This window comes from Osmerus eperlanus, chromosome 15 (assembly GCF_963692335.1).
Source record: "Osmerus eperlanus chromosome 15, fOsmEpe2.1, whole genome shotgun sequence".
NCBI classification, from domain to species: domain Eukaryota; kingdom Metazoa; phylum Chordata; class Actinopteri; order Osmeriformes; family Osmeridae; genus Osmerus; species Osmerus eperlanus.
The window spans coordinates 9,149,630-9,168,243 of record NC_085032.1 but is presented as its reverse complement, the minus strand read 5'-3'; the positions used below and the strand labels follow the sequence as shown (position 1 = coordinate 9,168,243).

The 18,614-nt window shown below is 44.2% G+C and overlaps 3 protein-coding genes across 5 annotated transcripts; 1 reads left to right on the top strand and 2 right to left on the bottom strand.

Moving 5' to 3' along the window:
• Positions 1–406: 406 nt before the first annotated feature.
• shrprbck1r (sharpin and rbck1 related) lies at positions 407–7,457 on the bottom strand. Its single transcript, XM_062479077.1, has 14 exons — positions 6,962–7,457; positions 6,487–6,661; positions 6,280–6,363; positions 5,821–5,962; positions 5,634–5,724; positions 5,137–5,473; positions 4,843–4,958; positions 4,413–4,583; positions 3,020–3,180; positions 2,425–2,536; positions 2,008–2,187; positions 1,804–1,902; positions 1,344–1,487; positions 407–1,148 (listed from the first exon to the last, which is right to left on the bottom strand). The coding sequence occupies exons 1-14, from the start codon at positions 7,220–7,222 to the stop codon at positions 1,068–1,070; spliced, it is 2,154 nt and encodes a 717-aa protein (XP_062335061.1). The 5' UTR covers positions 7,223–7,457; the 3' UTR covers positions 407–1,067.
• Positions 7,458–7,801: 344 nt separating this feature from the next.
• maf1b (MAF1 homolog, negative regulator of RNA polymerase III b) lies at positions 7,802–13,763 on the top strand. 3 transcript variants are annotated; one of them, XM_062479081.1, is made up of 8 exons: positions 7,802–8,339; positions 8,874–8,962; positions 10,989–11,117; positions 11,382–11,544; positions 11,850–11,971; positions 12,093–12,228; positions 12,370–12,462; positions 12,618–13,763. In XM_062479081.1, exons 2-7 carry the CDS (start codon positions 8,880–8,882, stop codon positions 12,427–12,429), a joined length of 693 nt encoding a protein of 230 aa, XP_062335065.1. In that variant the 5' UTR covers positions 7,802–8,339; positions 8,874–8,879; the 3' UTR covers positions 12,430–12,462; positions 12,618–13,763. The 3 variants fall into 3 exon arrangements, with proteins under 3 accessions (XP_062335065.1, XP_062335064.1, XP_062335063.1); XM_062479080.1 differs by having other exon boundaries at positions 7,805–8,339; positions 8,878–8,962; positions 12,093–12,212; XM_062479079.1 differs by having other exon boundaries at positions 7,807–8,339; positions 12,093–12,212.
• A 392-nt stretch (positions 13,764–14,155) lies between these two features.
• LOC134035274 (uncharacterized) lies at positions 14,156–18,113 on the bottom strand. Its single transcript, XM_062480255.1, has 5 exons — positions 18,011–18,113; positions 16,399–17,357; positions 15,714–16,250; positions 15,533–15,615; positions 14,156–15,341 (listed from the first exon to the last, which is right to left on the bottom strand). The coding sequence occupies exons 2-5, from the start codon at positions 17,327–17,329 to the stop codon at positions 15,294–15,296; spliced, it is 1,599 nt and encodes a 532-aa protein (XP_062336239.1). The 5' UTR covers positions 17,330–17,357; positions 18,011–18,113; the 3' UTR covers positions 14,156–15,293.
• Between the last annotated feature and the right edge of the window lie 501 nt (positions 18,114–18,614).

Below are 18,614 nucleotides of genomic sequence, written 5' to 3'. Positions count from 1 at the left end.
ACGAGGGTGAACAAAACAAAAATGTAACTTCCATCTAGCAAGTAAAGGGTGACGCGCGGTTGATATGCAGATACAGTAGACCAGATAGGCGCAGAGGAATAATACATTATATATTGTCTACAGGAGTATCATTGTTATATTCTGTGCAAGTGACTTTAACAATTCATATGCCACTATGATCAGGCTACGACTCGTTATCCACATTGTCTATATAAAAGTTTTCTCCCAGTTCATAGCCTACTGGTATAAATGCTACTTTTCTACGGGTATTGATTAGAGCCGTTTTATTTTGCTATACAAGGCCATCTAGTGGCTCTTCTACCTCACGACTAGACTCCCAATGCTACATTGTGAGAATATCAAACGTCCTTTCAGTCAAACGCATCCAATGCACCATGTCTTGTTTTGAGTGGGTTTATTGAAACATTATAAAGGCACAAAGGCAAATAGCTCCTGAGTGTACAGTTTCCACCACACACACACACACACACACACACACACACACAACAGTTTTTTAGGCTTGGGGACTTGTCTGAGGCATATAGCACGTAAGTCATAAATAGAACAGTCAATAAAGCTCCTTATTTAGGCTGAGAGATATCAGTCTTAATTCATCCTGAGCCATTATGTACAGAGACAGAAACAGGACCAAAACACAGAGTAGCTTGTTCATTTCACAACTAATAACCCTCTACACAGCCTTGTTTGTTGTTTTTCTACACAGAAAATGGCATAGATAATTATTATTTTGGGCTCGGTAGTGGTGTTTTATGTCTGTGTCGTTAGCAGACTTTGAGCATTGACGGTTATGTTAAGGACACTTATCCAAATGCTTCCCTAATCAGCATTGAATGATTCTAAGGAATAAAATAAAAAAATAATAAACAAAGCAAAATACAAAGATATAAACACGCTTAGGTAAATATGCAGTGCAATGATAAATACGAATTTTTCCTGACAAGACAACTTCTTTGGCGTATACATCCCACCTTTCAATCCTCCCTTTTATTCCAGTTAGAAGTATTGCTTCAACTCATTTTCCCTCTCTCACAACAGTAACATCTTTCTCAGTGACAGTTTTGGCACTTCGGGTGGCATCTTTGCTTGTTCACATTGCAGCGACAGCCTCCACTTGTGTCTCCAGGTCCCTAGGAGTAGACATAGGAAAGAGAAATGAAAAGACCTATAGAGGCAAGGCTAAAGCAAATGTTTATTTCTAGACTAGGAAGGGTATTGCTCAGTAGTAGAGCATTTGACTGTGCATCGCTTTGGATAAAAGCATTTGCTAAACGACTACATTACATTAAACTGTGCTTGTGAAGGAGGGAGGGGGCAGGTCTTACCCCTGGACCCCAACGAGGCCCTCTGGTGACCCAGCAGATCTCTGTGTGACAGACGGTGCAGCGCAGCCAATCGCAGCCCTCCTTTTTCTGCACAATGATGCCGCACTGGGGGCAGTGCATGGCCTCTCCAGACCGCACCAGAGTCTGATATGGAGGGAGGCGGAGAGAGAGAGGAGGACGAAGAGAGAGAGAGATGGAGGAAGAGAGAGAGAGGGATGAAGGAAGAAAACAGATATATACAGAGAGAATGAGGAAGAGAAAGAGAGGAAGAGAGATGTGTTGAAGAAAATATGACAGGGTGGTGTTAATGCTTGTCAATATATGAACAGCAAGCTTGCTACATTTATTGCATGTACTGAACGAAAGATGAACGCACACACGCCCCCCTGCAACCAACCTCTTATAGTTGTCAGTCCTGGCAGTCAGTGTAGTTTGGGTACAAGTGAGGGATTGTAGCTACCTTGAGCAGATCCCTGGTCCTCCTGGCTGCCGAGTCGTTGACAGCGCGGGCCGTCAGGTCATCCTGATACTGCCTACAGTTCATCCCCTCGTGGATCGCCTGACAGACAGAACGAAAGAGACCGACAGCTGAACGCACCTAATCACTGTGTAGGTATAAACACTGAAGTGTGAGTCATTTGTGTGTGTGTGTGTGTGTGTATACCTTGCAGAGCAGGCAGTTGTGCTTGTTGCAAACAGGACAGTGGAAGATGTTGACCGTGTCCTCGTACACACACCAGCCAGGGCAGTCCGGGCTGGCGCAGTGGTAGCTGCCCTCACAGCGAGACTCAGCCACAGACAGGCCCCGCTGCAGCCAGCGCTCGTACTCTTCCTCCGACACCAGCTGGCGGGGGGGGGGGGGGGGGCAAAGAGAGCGAGAGAGGCGGAGAGAAAAGAGGGGTGAGTGAGGAACTGGAAGAGAATATCTGATTACAGGTACTATTAATACTCGTTTATGTTTGCTCCACAAGTCATAATGCAAGTCACAATGGTGACATGTGGCAAAGCGCGATCTAACTTGTTTATTTCAACCCCGCAGCGTATCAGTCTATTTCAAGTGGAGAGCTGCGAGTTCACTCACGGCCCTGATCTCCCTCTCCTGCAGAGTGTATTCACAGGCGTACGTGTCGTCTCTGTATGGACAGGCCACCTCCGGCTCCTCGCACAGGAGAATCACCGAGCGCAGGCAAACCCTGTGGACGCCACATACTTGGTTAGTCCGTCTCTGTGGACGACAACTGAGCACACTACCAAAGCCTTGCTTTAGCTTGCCCAGTCTGAATCAGTCCAAATCATAGTAGATCGAATTGGACCAATCTCTCGGCTTGGCTTGTTTTTAGATCAAATGCAATTCCCCAGGGGTAACAGCTGGTGTTGATATTGAATATATTTAGGACATTTCTACTCTCAGGTTGAAGTTTTCCCAAATACGTCCATTCTTCCTCCTTTCCTTCCTTGAGTTCACCTCAGATCTAGCATGATTCAGCACAGTTGAATCAAGCTACGTGACATAGGAGATGTATCAAGGAAGGGAAGTAGGAAGACTGTATCATTGACATTAAACTTTTTACTGGCAGGAAGGTTGAATTTCAACACAAGCTTCCTCACAATTAAAATGCTATGACTCTCTCTCCCCTCTGCTCGTCCCTCCTGATGCTGTGGGTCTGGTGTGTTACCTGCAGAAGCAGTGTAGGCACTCCCTGAGCAGAACCCCCTCCCCAGGCTGCAGGTCCAGGTAGCAGATCCTGCAGTCCACGCAGTCCGGGTTGGGGATCAGATCCTGGCCGTCCAGCATCACCAGCCGGGCGAAGTTCTCCCTGCGCTCGGCCTCCCTCGCCTGAGGGTTGGAGAGAACAGTCAACATCAGCACGCCACAAAGTAAGATTGATGCAAATGTTTTATATTACGTCACTTGATTAAATAGTTTGACATCAAAACTATGACCACTCCGACGGTAAATTAGGGGTACACACACATATGAACATACATGTTTTTATACACAAACATTTCATGAGATTGAAAAGTAAGATAAGAGTTTTATTTATGTTCATGTGGCCAGTTAAATACAGTGGCAATACACAGTATACATTATTTTGCCCATTGTAAAAATGTCAATTATGCCTTTGGAGAGTATACATAAATGCAGTCCATTTAACATTTACATAAAAAATGGCTTTGTGACATGTCAACTGATGCCATAGTGGTTTCAGTCTAGCCACAATTTCACATTGGGAACTCAGAGATCACATACAGAACTGTTTCTTTATGTCATCTGAGAACACAGGGTTCAAGTGGCTGTCAAACACTTAAATCAGCACAGCCAGGCATGGACTTTGCACAAACTTGTAGTAGTGTATACCCATGCAACATCATTTGCTATAGTTCTCATACACATTTACTTCAACAAGGATAGCAATGATACACATATTTGCTTCAAATAATTCATGAAAGTTAAATATCACCGTCATTAAAAAGGCAGGCTATTGGCTTGCCTATGGTGTACAGCTACAGCGCTTTCTATGTCACAATGGCATTTGAGTGTGTTTGACTGCTACTAACGAACAGGACAATCCAGTAGGCTGTGTGTGTGTGTGTGTGTGTGTGTTAGTAGTCCTGGTCCAGGTTTAGCAGTAGTGAGCTGTTTGGAGCAGCGGCCCCTCTCAGCTCCTCTCTTCTCCCTTTCTCCTTCAAAAAACAAAGAGACAAAAGAGAAGAGAGTCAGCCTCAGAGAGCCGATGCTACATCTCCTTCAACCCCCTCAGGCCTCCATCAGTTCCTACGGGAGGCTGCAGTGATGCTAATACTACTAGCCTGTTGCCATGGGCCCACAGGGATGCACTGTTTTACAGACTGTAATCATTTTAAATGTGTTTTGTTCTTATCGGAATGAAAACCCTGGTGAAAAGAAAGTTAGTCTATGCTACTAACCGTTTTTACAAAAGGTGTGTGTGTGTTCACCTGTGGGTGCTTCACTCCTGCTGGAATGGTCTGATGGCTGAGTGAATCTGTTCTGTGTATAAGTGTGTGCATGGATGTGTGTGTGTGTACATGTGCATGAGAGGGTCCTACCAGCTGGTACTGACGGACGGCCTCCTTCTCCTGCTGGATGCGACGTAGCTCCAGGGGGTCTGGCCTGTAGCCTCCAGGGACTGTGTAGCTCTCCGGGCGGTCAGTGCTGCAGATCTCACAGCCTGGCCGGGTGGGCTTGTTGATGTATGTGCAGGATGGACAGGCCCAACCCTGACACACACACACGAGATACATGAATGGCCATGTGACTAGGTCTGAAGTAACTCCAGTCTCTGATTAAGGCCAATTGTTAAAACCATCATATAAAAGAACTTCAGAAATCAAAACTCTAAGCTACAAGTCCCTTCAGACAGTAATTACACAGTACTGGAGGGATGTGGTGAGTGCGCAGTACAGATTGAAAAGGAAGTCAGTAGAGAAAGTGTACCGAGTGACTATGTGAGCATTTGAGTGCTAGGCCCATCCATACCTGAGAGCTGGATTTGTTTTGGGTCAGTGCTTGGTTAAGTTGAGGCATCTCCAAGTGGATGAGATCTCTGAGCTCACCAACGTTCTGTTTCTCTGCCCCACCTGCTGCCTTATTGCCTAAGGGGAAGGTTACAAATTGAGTTCCAACATAAATGTTTTAGTTCTCTGAAAATATCTAATCTAAAGTCTGAAAAAGTGGATGTGTACTTAAGCCGGGGAAATTCATTTTCTACGCCGAAAGTTATTGTTGAGTATTTATTCAAATAACATTCTGTAGGCTGTGTGGGTGTCGCACCTGTGCCGTTATCATACAGCTGGGGGGGCATGGTGCTGTATGTCCTCCAGTCCTTCGGGGGGCCACCACCACTGTTGCTGCTCCCGAGGGACGAAGGGTGAGGGTGTGAGCAGGAGGGGGGAGGGTTGGAAGGCGGGGCGAGGAGCAGGGCGCTCTCCTGGTCCTGCTGGAGCAGATGGCGAGTCAGCCGGGAGTGGCGGGCCGTCAGCAGGTAGAGGAAGGCCGTGTCGCCGTCACGACGCACGCCGTAGGAGGCCAGAGAGCGCTGGTCCGTGCACAGACACTGACTGATCACCCAGCGCTGCACCCGGGGGTGGAAACCGTACTCCAGGAACACCTGGGACCAGGCCAACACAAAGGGAACCAAACTTGATGGGCGGACTCAAAGAGAAAACCTCACAGCCAGGAGACCAAAGTTGACTGGGTGAAAGAGGTAGAGGCGGGGCTGAAAGAAAGGGAGGAAACGTCGCCAAGAATTGTGACACAGTCAGACTGACCTGCTGCTTAAGTGCTGCGATGGTCGCGTGGGGGAAGACTTTCACCGTGACGCAACAGGACGACGACGAATCTTCGACCACGACAGCCAAGCTATCGGAAAGACAGGATCCAACGTTTAAGCCCGCCTTACTTTGATACTTGGAGAAGTTTCTTTTTTCCATTCGTTGCGTTTCCCGTTCCTCCTACCTAATCTCTGTCTCCTCACAGCTCCTCACAGAGGGCTGGATCCTGAGAGCTGCCTGCTGTCTGGCCAGGGAGGCAGCCAATAGGGAGGCCGTCTGCATGTCACCATCCTCAATGGCCTTGGTGAGCTCTGCACACATCTCCTCTATGGACCGAGAGGATAGAGAGAGGGGGAAGAGAGAGAGATCAGAGAGAGAGGCCAGTGATTCACTCAAGAGAACTAATACAAAGTAACCCTCTTTGTGAACAATGTGACAAGCACCAGAGCTGTGTGTCTGCCTATAGAGGTCACTGACTGGGTTGCACTTCCTAACCCATGAGCATTTTTACTCCAAATAGTAAGCTACTGACAACAATCCTTAAGGAACACCACTCATGGTCAGATCCAACTCTAAAAAGCTAGCTCTTCAACGGCACCAATGCTACCCAGGAGTGACTTCAGTTTTTAAAACACCCACATACCTGTGTGAGGTAAAGATGCAGAGTTCTGGGGTTCCGATGCTTCCAGGGGCAGCTGGCTGTCCCCCGGGGAGTGGTTCTCTGCCACTGTGAGCAGTTGGACAGAGGGAGGGATTCACAAGTGAACACTGACTAGCAGCCAGACAAACACACACATGGGTTCAGATCTACAGAAGAGAAAGAAGCAAAGCTGGGGTAAGATAGACTGACCCCTGTGCGCCTCTCGCAGCGATGACATCATCACCGTGGCCCACTCCTGGGCTTCCTGTTCACAGCGGAAGTTGAAGCTGATGCGGTCGTGAGGTGGTGTGGCTAAACTCAGCTCATGGCACTTAGGAGACTTCACCTCATAGTGCACCAACCTCAAGTCAAAGTCTGCAATGGTCTGATAAAGAGGAAGGGAAATTGCTTGATATACGAATTATTCGTTTTTTCAAATGTTTTTATCTCGAATTTGTTAGCAAATATCAGCTGACATCAGTGTTTCCCACGCTAAAACATGTCTGAAGAGTATGTTGAAGCAAATCAAACTTTGCATTGAAAAAAATGACAGCTTGCTCACACCAATGACGACACAAACACCACTAATTAAACTAAATTATTTTATTCCTGTGGTTTTACTATGTGCACTGTTTGGCTCCTGGCTCCTGGCCCCTCTCTTCCCCTGTTATTGACTCCACCTTACCACACTGCGAGCTGTTCCGCTGGCGTCCCGCAGCGAGAGGCGGAATTCCCCCAACTTCCCAGGGTCCATACTGAGCTGGAGACGGAGTGACTCATCTCCTGCTCCTGGAAGACAGAGCGGCCGAATACCAGAGTGGCAAACTGATACCCTAACCGACATTAAGACGGTATGACAGCTCGCCTGCGAGGCCCCATAGCCTGAGATAGATGAGGACGGGTCCGTCGGAAGGGTGTGAGTCCACCCGCCTGAACTCAGCGACATTACGCTAACAGACTCATCATCCGGCTAAGTCTAAGATACATCGAAACACCGTTCCCGGTTTGTTAGCCCCCTCCAAAGTTATGCCAGCAGCCCTCGTTGTAAGTGTAATCACGGAAGTGTAGGTTTCATCGTTGCCTTCTCTGTCGACAAGGTGTTCAGACTACACTCGGTGAACAACAAACACGACTGACGAACAGGAAGCTAGTAGTGCGCACACTTTGCTGTCAACTCGCTCACTCTATAGAGCCTACTCTGTGGAATGATGGCGCCCTCGTATGTTGTAAAGTTGTCCTACAATTATCCAGTATTTTGATTAATTGGTCAAAATGCATTATGACATCTAAATGAACCATCTTAACAGTCAGATAGGTATTGCAGTACAATGTAACAATTTATTTAACATATTATCATTTTCAGACTTATTAACATAACAGGGTTGGAACAAATATGAATACATTCGTATGCACACATTATTGACCAATTATAGCTTTAGATTTTTTACGGACATGTCTGACAGCCACTAGATGCGCGACACTCATTTGTAGGTGTGGCTTGTGGCAATGGAAATTATCGTGAGGGGGTTGGGTGCATTAACAGCAGAGCGACTGGATCCTGACCGTTGTTGTTGTCAGCCTTCCGGAAAGAAAAGATAAATGATTTAGTCTTAGCACGACAAGAAATTTAAGATTACATTGATTTGACCTTGGATCGTTTTTCGAATTTGGTCGAGTCGCTTTACTATAGGCGACTTGGTCAGACATTTTTATCTCAGTTTGTCAGATACTGAAGTAGGTCAAAAGGGATGCCGCTGCAGTCGATATCAGACGGATTCAGAGTCAGACCATCTTTGGATTTAATGTCGTCGCATGTAATTGGAAAGAGTAGTTTTTCCATAAAAGTACACAATCCCATAAGAAGTCAATCTCGACCGAGTGTATTTGAAAAGTGTTTAATTTCAAAGTGATTTCAGTTTGTCAAACCCGCAAGCTAGCAGCAAGCTAACGGTAACCAGGAAGCCGATTATATACAAACAAAGACGTAAAAACTTGTCTTTGGCAAACCAAAGTTTTAAAGCTACGCCGACTGCCTAAAGATTTAAACGTAAACGTGAATATTGGTAAGAAATTACTTTTAAAATATTGAAAACGCTAGAACCCGGAAGCCAGTTTGGTTTGCAAGTTTTGTTGGTGTGGGGGATGGGATGACAGATAAAGGGGATGAAAAATTGGGCAGCTGTCCGCTGTCGTGCGTCAGACGGTGAATCTATGCACGTACCACTCCAGTATGGTGTTGATTATTATCAGGTCCCAAGGTAGAATCTGAGTGTGTCGGCATATTGTCGAAATATGTGTGTCCAAAGTTAAGTGATGTAGCCTATGTAAAGTTTTAGTTCAGTGTCAGTCACCTTTTTGTGTCTTAGATTACAACTTAATGAATATGGAGCAATTGGGGCAATGTTGCTAACCTACTTTGCCGTCTACATTATAACCACCCTATCAAATAGTGACTTGATGGCACCAGGTTACCTATATCATTAATTGCAGGTAATTTAACTCTCCAGTGAAAGACTATCTCAAGCACCTGATACCGACTGTCCTGAAATGACTGGCAAGTGTTTGCTGGCATAATAGTACTGCTTCTTTCTCAACAGGCAGCTATGAAACTTTTGGAAAACTCGAGTTTTGAAGCCATGAGCTCCCATCTCTGTGTTGAAACAGGAGAATCTCACATCATTGGCAGGTAAATGACCAACTACACACCCAAATAGTATCTTCTGTGCTCACACATATGCACAAAATGTGACTATGCTACATTACATGAGGTCGTTACTTTACTGTATATCCATGAAGTTGCATAATGTAGTGTTATTAGTTATTTTAAACAATTAGTTGAACCTTACTTGCAGATGAAGTGCAATTGTATTTCATCGTAATGTTATCATTCTCAACCCCCGGTTGTCAAGTGTTTTGTCCTTTTCATTTTAATACCAGATAGTCAGCTGCACACACACTCACACAAATCACAACACCATCACTCCCGATCCCTGGCCCCTTATTCTGGTCTCTGCATGCACTGACTGCATGCCTTGTCTCTGAGGGGTGTGTTTGTGATCGGGTAAGAGGCTCTATTTTAAAAGGCGGGATTTACACTATGAGGCCCAGTACATGTGTGAAAGAGAACAAGCACCAATATGTGGAGTAAGCACACTGGAACACAGTGAACCACATTTACAGACAAAGTAATTCACAGTCCATATATCAGGTGGATTTCAGCTTCCGTACGTGAAGACCTTAAAAGCTATTTTTGCGCTCTGTCTTTGATGTACAGTAGACTTTGTTCTCGTGTTCCCAAACGTTAGTTTGACTGCTTCAAACGAGCAGACAACTTTCCTCAGGGGTTATGTCATGGCACACAGATCTCAAGGAGTGTGTCTGGACTAAAGATCACCAATACAGCTGATAAGCATGCATGTTATGTCATGTCCTTGACCAAGCGACGTGAGGACAGGTGTTACGCAATAGGATACAGCAACCAAAAACAGTAAAGTAACAGGAAAGTGTTCATAAGACCCATATTGCTGAGCAGTCAGAAACCGGTTTTGAATGACTCAATCACTTTCTTCACCAAAGTCTTGATCTCTGTAAATCTGGTATTTAGATTTAGTTTGTTTTCTGTTATGCAACAAGCGAGGGGTGTATTAGGCCTAGTTCCAGCGAGTCCTTGGGTTTCAGAAGGGGTGTTGCTTAAAGGTCTGCAGGCTGGGGTACGGGGGGTGGGGGCAGCTGGCCTGTGACCCTACCCTGACTGTGACCTGGGACCCAGACTGTGACAGGACACAGAGTCCTCTAAAAGGCCTTTGTGGCTATTTGGAGACTGTAATGGAGAGTTGTGTTATTGGATGCTCAAACACACACACACTTATACACACATATACACACACATCCCAGCTGAGTGCTGTTTGAGCTGCCAAGTTGGCTGGTGTTTAGCCCGCTTACAGGATTAGTGCAGATCATGATAGCAGCTGTATGCAACCTAGCTTCAACACAATGTGACCCCCTACCAAAACTGCAACCCTCCATTTAAAATGGTTTCCCTGGGCAAAAGAGATTAAATTGTAATGTAGCCTAATGCCAAACCAAACACTTACACCAGACATTGCCCACATTCATATTTTGTAAACACACACACGCGCATGAATGTATCCACACCAACTTTATTTTTAATTTTTTCCAGTATAGCCTGTGTACTAGCCATATGCTGAATGTGTTGAATTCGTTTTAATGAGTTTCCAGTCCATGTTTATTCACAGTGTAAACTGGGCTAAGTCATGTCCTCTCCCCAACCGACCTTTGCTCCTCCCCTATAATTGGACAGCCCATAAAGTGAGTCTAGATGTGGATAGGTGGGGGCTTACACAACCCACTGATCTTGCATAACCTTCCAAACGGTTGGGTGGGAACAGTCAGAAACATAAACACAACAAACTTTGGCTGTCTCTTCCCCTCCCTCCCTCCCTCTATTACGCCCTCCCTCTCACTGTGGTATTTCACCCACCCTTCCTAAAAGAACACAGTGAAACCACAACACAGACATGGGGTAAACCAAAGATCACAGAGCACTAGAGTTCAAATGTCGATCGACGTGGTGGTTGAGCACAAAATGCATGTTGTTCTCTTCACCTATTGGCCAGCTAATAAGCATTTAAAAGTATACATAGATTAGCATTACCAATATTAAATCATGACGATTGGTGTTTTATCTGCAGGATTGAGAGCTACTCTTGCAAGATGGCCGGGGACGACAAGCATATGTTCAAGCAGTTCTGCCAGGAGGGGGAGCCACATATCCTGGAGGCCCTTTCCCCCCCGCAGACCAGCGCCACCAGCCCCCCTCAGTAAGTACACACCTCACACTGGACACACTGGGCAATGGACCGGACATTCAGAACATTCCACATCACAGAATGGTCATTTCATTTAGATATCGGCATTTTTTTCTGCGTTATTAATATCCAGATGGCCAATAAATAATCGTCCCCACGTTTTCAGCAGTGTTCACACACAGCTGACAACAAACATTAGGCTTTGTTCTGTCGGGCACTGTGGTGGAACAGAACGTAAAGAAACGGAAGGGAATGTTCTTGCCGTGTGTTCCGCAGGCTGGGGAAGAGCAGCGAGGACGGGGAAAACCCGCTGAGCGACAAGTGCTGCAGGAAGACCCTGTTCTACCTCATCACCACGCTCAACGAGTCCTTCAGGCCCGACTACGACTTCAGCGCCGCCAAGGCCCACGAGTTCAGCCGGGAGCCCAGCCTCAACTGGGTCCGTTTGACCTTTAACATACACGCACACAGACTTCTATATGCACACATAGACACATGCACTGACACACAATTACACACACATAGATATACATATATGTATATAAATGGACACACACAAACTAAGATCTGTACACACATACATAAAGATGCCCCCATGAACTAAAAGAAGAACCTAAAGAACACCTAAGCTGTTAAAAAAATATATATATTTTGCCGGCCAGTTTATTAGTTTGAGCTGAGAGAAGGGATCTGTCCCTTCACTCCTTCTATCATCTCAACATTGTGATGTTCCATCTCCCCCAGGTGGCGAACGCGGTGAACAGCAGCCTGTTCTCAGCTGTGGGGGAGGAGTTCAACGCCCTGGGGCCTGAGCTGTGGAATGACATCGACCAAGAAATCCACCTGCAGAGCTGTGACATTTACAGGTAGGTTAGTGTGTGTGTGTGTATGTCAAATATCTGTGTGTGTGTGTGTGTATGAAAGCTTCCTACATCTTCAGCCTGTATTCGTGGCCGTCCCTAAGAAGGTTTTCCTCCCTGTGCGTAGCTACAACCCAGACTTGGACTGTGACCCCTTCGGCGAGGAGGGCAGCCTCTGGTCCTTCAACTACTTCTTCTACAACAAGAAGCTCAAGAGGATTGTCTTCTTCACCTGTCGCTCTGTCAGGTCAGCATTCTCAGTGGCAACCTCTTCTTCCTCCCCTGACTGACCTCCTGTGTGTAAAAGAGCCTGATCGTGCTACGCACTAAAGGTTTTTTTGCAATGGAAAAAATGTCTGATCTTCTTGTTTGTTTATTTTGCCTTTTTCGGTCGGTGACCTCAGTGTCCTGAGTGGATGGGGTCGCGGTTGCATGGACAACGAGCTGGACATGGAGTTGGATGATGAGGAGGAGATGGATGGATTCACTGAGGACAGGTGGGGTTACACCACTTTCAACCGCCCTTGCTTTTCCTACATTCTTAACCTCTTTTGCAGCATTTTTATATTTGAGGACTTTGGTGTTGAGGCCAAATTGAAGTAATTTTACTCTTGTTACTTATTTTAATCTTTCTCTCTGTCTCTGCGTTTAGGTTCCCCAGACCCCTGTGTGTCTAGAAGACACTCCCTGGACCACCCCTCACTGTCTCTCTCAAATCCGTTCCAGGACTCCTCTCTTCTCTGTTTCTGTGTTTATTTTGTGTTCTTCTGTACTGTGCTAGTGTGGAAGCCACCAGACTACATGAGTCCCACCTCTCATCTGCGCTGGATAACAGTGTACCATGAAGGACATTCTGGAATGCCCACAGTACTTCTTCATGAGATCCCGTCAGCTTAAGCCCCTATCGTTTGAGACCCCTCTCTCACACACACGCACTTGTTCCCACTGTGATTGAGCACCGCCCACCCCTCTGATCCCTCCACATAAAGATCTGTGGAAGGAGGAGCATCCAGGATCAGAAAACAAAACAAGCAAGCACCAATCTCTTCCCAGGAAATGATGTCATGACCTTGTGGAGGCAAACTTCACAACACCAGCATCGGTGAAATAAAATGGAAGAAAAGGCGGCTATTGTCTCTACTTTCAACCCCATATCAGTAACTATACAGAGCCTCAGAGTTGGTGGGATTGACAGACTGCACAGCTGAATAAGAGTTGTTGATTTTCGCTTCCGATTTTTCGGTGGGCTTTTATTTTTCACTAGCAACGTTACTGTGAGGACTTTATTTTTTAGCACTGAGGTGAACAGTGGAAATACAATTCTGCATTTCTGACCTGTATGGTTTGAATCTCATTACCTGACTGCATCTCCTGAAGGTGTGATTTGGTATAACACTGCCAATGTGGGTAATATGAGGCATCGGTTTTACAGCTTATTAGATAACATATCCCTTCAAGAGCCAAGGCCGTTGTGTGCCGAGTTATCATACTCAACACGTAATATCCGAAGCCCTATTTTAGTTCATATCGTCTTTCTAAATAATTGACCCCCCTCGCTGCTTTATTAAAAGTATGTTTTTGTTCATATGTACATTCACCTTTTTCCCTACTTTGATTTAAGTGTGTGAATGTACATTCACAGTGATGGTTGTCAACCTGTTTTACAGTATTTGTAGAAAGAAAGAGCTATTTTATATTTTCCCTGCATACATGTTAGTCTCCTGTGATTTGACCCTTTCCTGTTTTTATTAACAAGTGTATAATTCAGTATATTATGTAAATAAAGTTGTGTTTGAACTGAATGGTGGCTTTGGTTTTAAAGATGGGATATTTAAACACACACTTCCTGTTCTGAGGATTTAAAAGATCCTGTGTCAAAGTAAATAGATCATCCCTGCATGCTTCAAAACTCAAGATGAACATCAGATATGTATTTGACATTTTGGGAAATGTTTGTACTTTGCACACAGTGGTTAGGTATATTAAATGCCTAATTTATCTTACAGTTATGATGCAGGAGGGTTGGCCAGAAATGTTTTCTCTGCAATTTCCGGTCCATGCTGAACTTCCTCCAAGGGCAGCCAGGGGCAGTGGTTAGGTGGTTAATTAACATGATTGATTTATATCTCACCTTTACTTTTGTCTATAGTACTCTCTACATAGTATAGACACGCAAATGCATTAAAACTCTAAAACATAGACTTTTATTACTTCAACCAGAAAAACTATTAGACTTCAACAAAGATCACAGATTACTACTTCCTGAAACTTCAACTTCTAAGACTAGCAAATCCTTGCTACAAAATAAATGTTCAAAGTTAAACACTGATAACATCAAAACATCCACAAAGATCAAAGATTACTACCACACTTCTCAGTAGTGTTACACATTAAAATAAAAGCACATACCCAAAACATAATGCTGGGAGTCAGGTGGCTGAGCGGTTAGGGAATCTGGCTAGTAATCTGAAGGTTGCCAGTTCCCGGCCGTGCAAAAGGACGTTGTGTCCTTGGGCAAGGCACTTCACCCTACTTGCCTCAGGGGAATGTCCCTGAACTTACTGTAAGTCGCTCTGGATAAGAGCGTCTGCTAAATGACTAAATGTAAATGTAAATAATGCAATTGTAACAGAATATAATAAAAGTCAATGTCCTGAAAAACTAGCAAGTCAAGTTAAGTTAAACACTGATAACAACATCAAAATGATCATGCTTGTTTTCAAGATAAAGTGCTTGTTCTGTTGTTCTGTAAAATGATATATTGTAAAATATTTTACCCGTATTAAATAATCAAAATAGAATATGCAAATACAATACAATTAAAATTGCATACCTTTCTCTTTGGCATGTTTCTCTTCTTCTTCCTTTCTGGCCTAAGACAGTTTATCCCCTGGGGTATACTCTGGCCTGGAGGGGTATAGTATGGCCTAGGCTATTTTAAACCCTCGGGTATAGTTTGGCCGAGGACAGTTTATCCCCGGGGTATACTCTGGCCTGGGCCAAAGTATACCCAGGTTTAATCTGGGTGGGGGTTAATTTGGCCTGTTACACCGGGTGGAAATACAGTTTAAAAAAAAATAATTTAGCAGCTATTTTGTTGGGATCTGAATACATTTGCAAGGCACTTCAACTTCATTTGCATTGTAGTATATATATATAAATATCTGAAATTGTTAATGAGAGATAAAAGTCGCTGTAAATTGCTCTGGATAAGAGCATCTGCTAAATGACTAAATGTAAAAGAAAAAAAACATGTAAATATCTAAATTCACACGTAACTAAAAACCCTCCACTAGATGGCAGCATATGGAAGCATTTAGTAATCATACTAGGCATGTTGACAGCTGGTGTTTGGTTGAATCCAAGGTGGACAGTTCTTATTTGTCATCATGGATGAAGATGAGAAAAATAAAATATAAAATGATAAACAGTGATAAGTTGATTATGAACACTGCATTGTTGAAATGACTATTTGTGTTAAACAGACAGGTAATTTAAACAAAGATGTAAAAATGTACAAAGAGAGAACAATTGTGACTACTCTTAACATTCACATTTTACACTGACCTGGTGACGTGACCTTGATCTTGGTACTGGATCTTGGATCTTGGACTTTCGTCCTCTCTCTGGGCCTGTAGAATGGTCCGGCTCTGAAAGACAACATGACCGTGAACTCTTGAAGCAGGGTCTTAGTGACTCCAACAATTAATTATTTACTTCCTGAAAACCAAATTCAATATTCACTCACTACCAAACGTGATCATTCTTTCACAGCTTTCCAAACGCTTGAGTCCTTCTCGCTTCCATTTTTTCCCACCATCTTCCAGGTCCTTGACAAAATGATAGTCCCTCTGCAAGCTGCTGGATCGTTGTCGTTTATCAGGCCTCCTCTCCTCGCCTTTTTCTTTTCGGTTCTTATTTCCCCTCTTTATCTCAGGCAGCGAATCACAACTCTTCACACTGGCAGGTGGAGCTTCTTTCTTTCGACCATCTACCATATAGACCCAGGGTGGCTCTGCTGCCCCTGGCAAGATTGCCTTTCTCTGGATACCTGATATTTCTTTGAATCTGTTCACCACAACCATCTGCCACCAGGCAAATGTCCATATAATTTCCCAGTGTAACTTGGATCCATGATGACGTTTCACCAAGGTGAGGAGCAAAACAGAGATCCTGACATTCTTAACCTCCATGTCCACGTTTATAAACAGAGTTATCTCCATACTCTCTTTGGGGGGCCCAGGTCTGGTCACACCAAACCCAGATCCTTTGACTTTCTGCACTTCTAGGGTCACAGGACAAAATTGAGATGGAATTACAATGTTGGCAATTTTTGATGCATACATGGGTTATGTGGTATAATACAATAGACCACACAACGTGACGTTTAATTGAATTTCAAGAACTTCCGTGACTAAAATAGAGTTGCTTACCAGTTGTGCCGTTCCACTCGGTGGAGACCAAACTCAGTGCAGGCTGTTGGGGTACCTTGTCTCCCACGTATTCTGACAACTCTGACAACTCTGGCACACACATGATGTCCTCCTCCTGATATCTCTGCTCTTCCACTACTTCACCTCCTTCATGCTCAACAAAGGCAGATTCTTCTTTGGAAACCATGTTTATAAAGTCATATTTTTTTCTGAGGCAAATGTGGAGTTTCATTTCCTCTTGTTCCTTAAGAATCTGCTCCAACTGGGCATTGGGTTGGTTGCAGGACATCGCCAGTTGTTCCATCCTCACGTCATATTGCTCTATCATTTCCAAGACTACGTTCTTGTTGTTGAGGCATTCTCCGCAATTCTCTTCCACCATCTTCTCTATCTTCTCCAGGAGCAAGGTGACCTCTTTATGGTCTTCAGTACAAGTGTTTAAGGTGTGGTACCTGTTCCCACATCTCTCCAGGAGGCCCAGGAAAGCCCTTCCAGTGTGCTCAAGATGGTATTCAATGCTTCTCCCATTGAGACAACTGGGCCTGGTGAACAGCAGTATGGTCTGTCTCCAAATTCTTGGACTGAAAAGACGCTCGAGTCGTCGAGCAATACGCTGGTTCCACTCTGGGTCCATAGACACAGGGATGGTCAGGAGGAGGGCATGGGGTTCTGCGTCCGGGCCACACTGACCCAGACTGTGACAGGCGTCTGCCAGGACCCTGAGGGGGGTCGCCTCCGAGCAGAAAGGGTCCCAGCCTGGGCTGTCCACCACCACAACACTTTTGTTATGCACCTCACCCGTGCCAAGGCTGTTCCACTGTGTGCCAGCGTTCACATCAAATGTCTTCTTGCCCAGGATGATGTTGCCCACAGAACTTTTACCGGTCCATTCCTCACCAAACACAATGATTCTTAATGTGGACAAGGCCATGTCGCAAATTGAGAATGGTATTCCTGACCTGCATAGTAAGCAGACTGTTAAACATTGCCCTGATATTTTATAGCACAACTCAGCCGTTTCAATTTCCTTGCATGGGGATTAACAAAGTGAAGTGATTGACATGGACAGGACTTTTGTATAGTCTACTTTATGTGTTTTATCTTGTATTTGTCTGTCGTTTGCTTTGTTTTGTGCTATGGACCGTTTTTTGTGTCCAGAATCAAGAAATAATAATAATAATACCACTGTTACCCTTTTCATCTCCTTCTCAAGTAGCCTACAAAAAGGCTGCAGACCGTTCATTGTGTTGCACAATCAGGGCTGTTCCTATCAACGAAGATGGATTGCCAGGCCTACAACATTCCATCACGGACAAATCCCACTCATGCATAAACACGACCAAGCGATTACCATGAGCTTGCACACTAAGTAAATATCAGTTACGTTTTTATTTTATCTGTCCCTTTGTGCCAATAACCTTTATTTATATCAGGATAGTCAATGGCCATCAAATCACGGTCCACATCATAGACTGTAGCTAGTCTAATAATCCATACGCATTTCAGAGAAAGACGATACAATATCCACCACACAAAGTGCTAACTCCTTAACTATCTTAAACCATTGTAAGACTACAATAGATTGTCGCAGAATAAGAAACATTTTCCAAACCTGTGTTAGCCGGTTTTGTTGTTCACTCTAGGCCAACTTTTCACCGTCTATTTTATTACGTAGGCACTTTCAGTTTCATTTGCAAAGGTCAAAAATGATCAAAAAGACTAAACAAGTAAAATAATTAAGTTAATTTTCAAATGTTGAATTTTATTTCATTTCTGTACATTTTGTTTAGAAGAAATATAACATATTAGTATTTTATATGGAAAACATCTCTAGTCTATCTCGTCTACTCTTGGGTAAAGTAGCTGAGTGGTATCACCACAGTTGTTTACACCAGGGGATAGAAACTAAACTGGGCCCGTGTCGACAGTGCTTGATGAATGAACTTCTAAGGGATGTTTTCCATCTGCTCTTTCGCAAAAGAAAAGAGACACGTTAGTACAGTACTGCTATTAAACGGTGGTGGTGTGGAGAAGATAAGCACAATGACTATGACTTCAAAGAGGAATAAATGATGATTATACTATTAAATAGTCATTTATTCCATGGTTTGGATATCATAAATGAACACCAAAACAACAAAATATTGTAAACCTATGCCCGGCAAGATCAGACGATAAAGTTGTCAGAATATTTTTTTATATATAGATATATATAT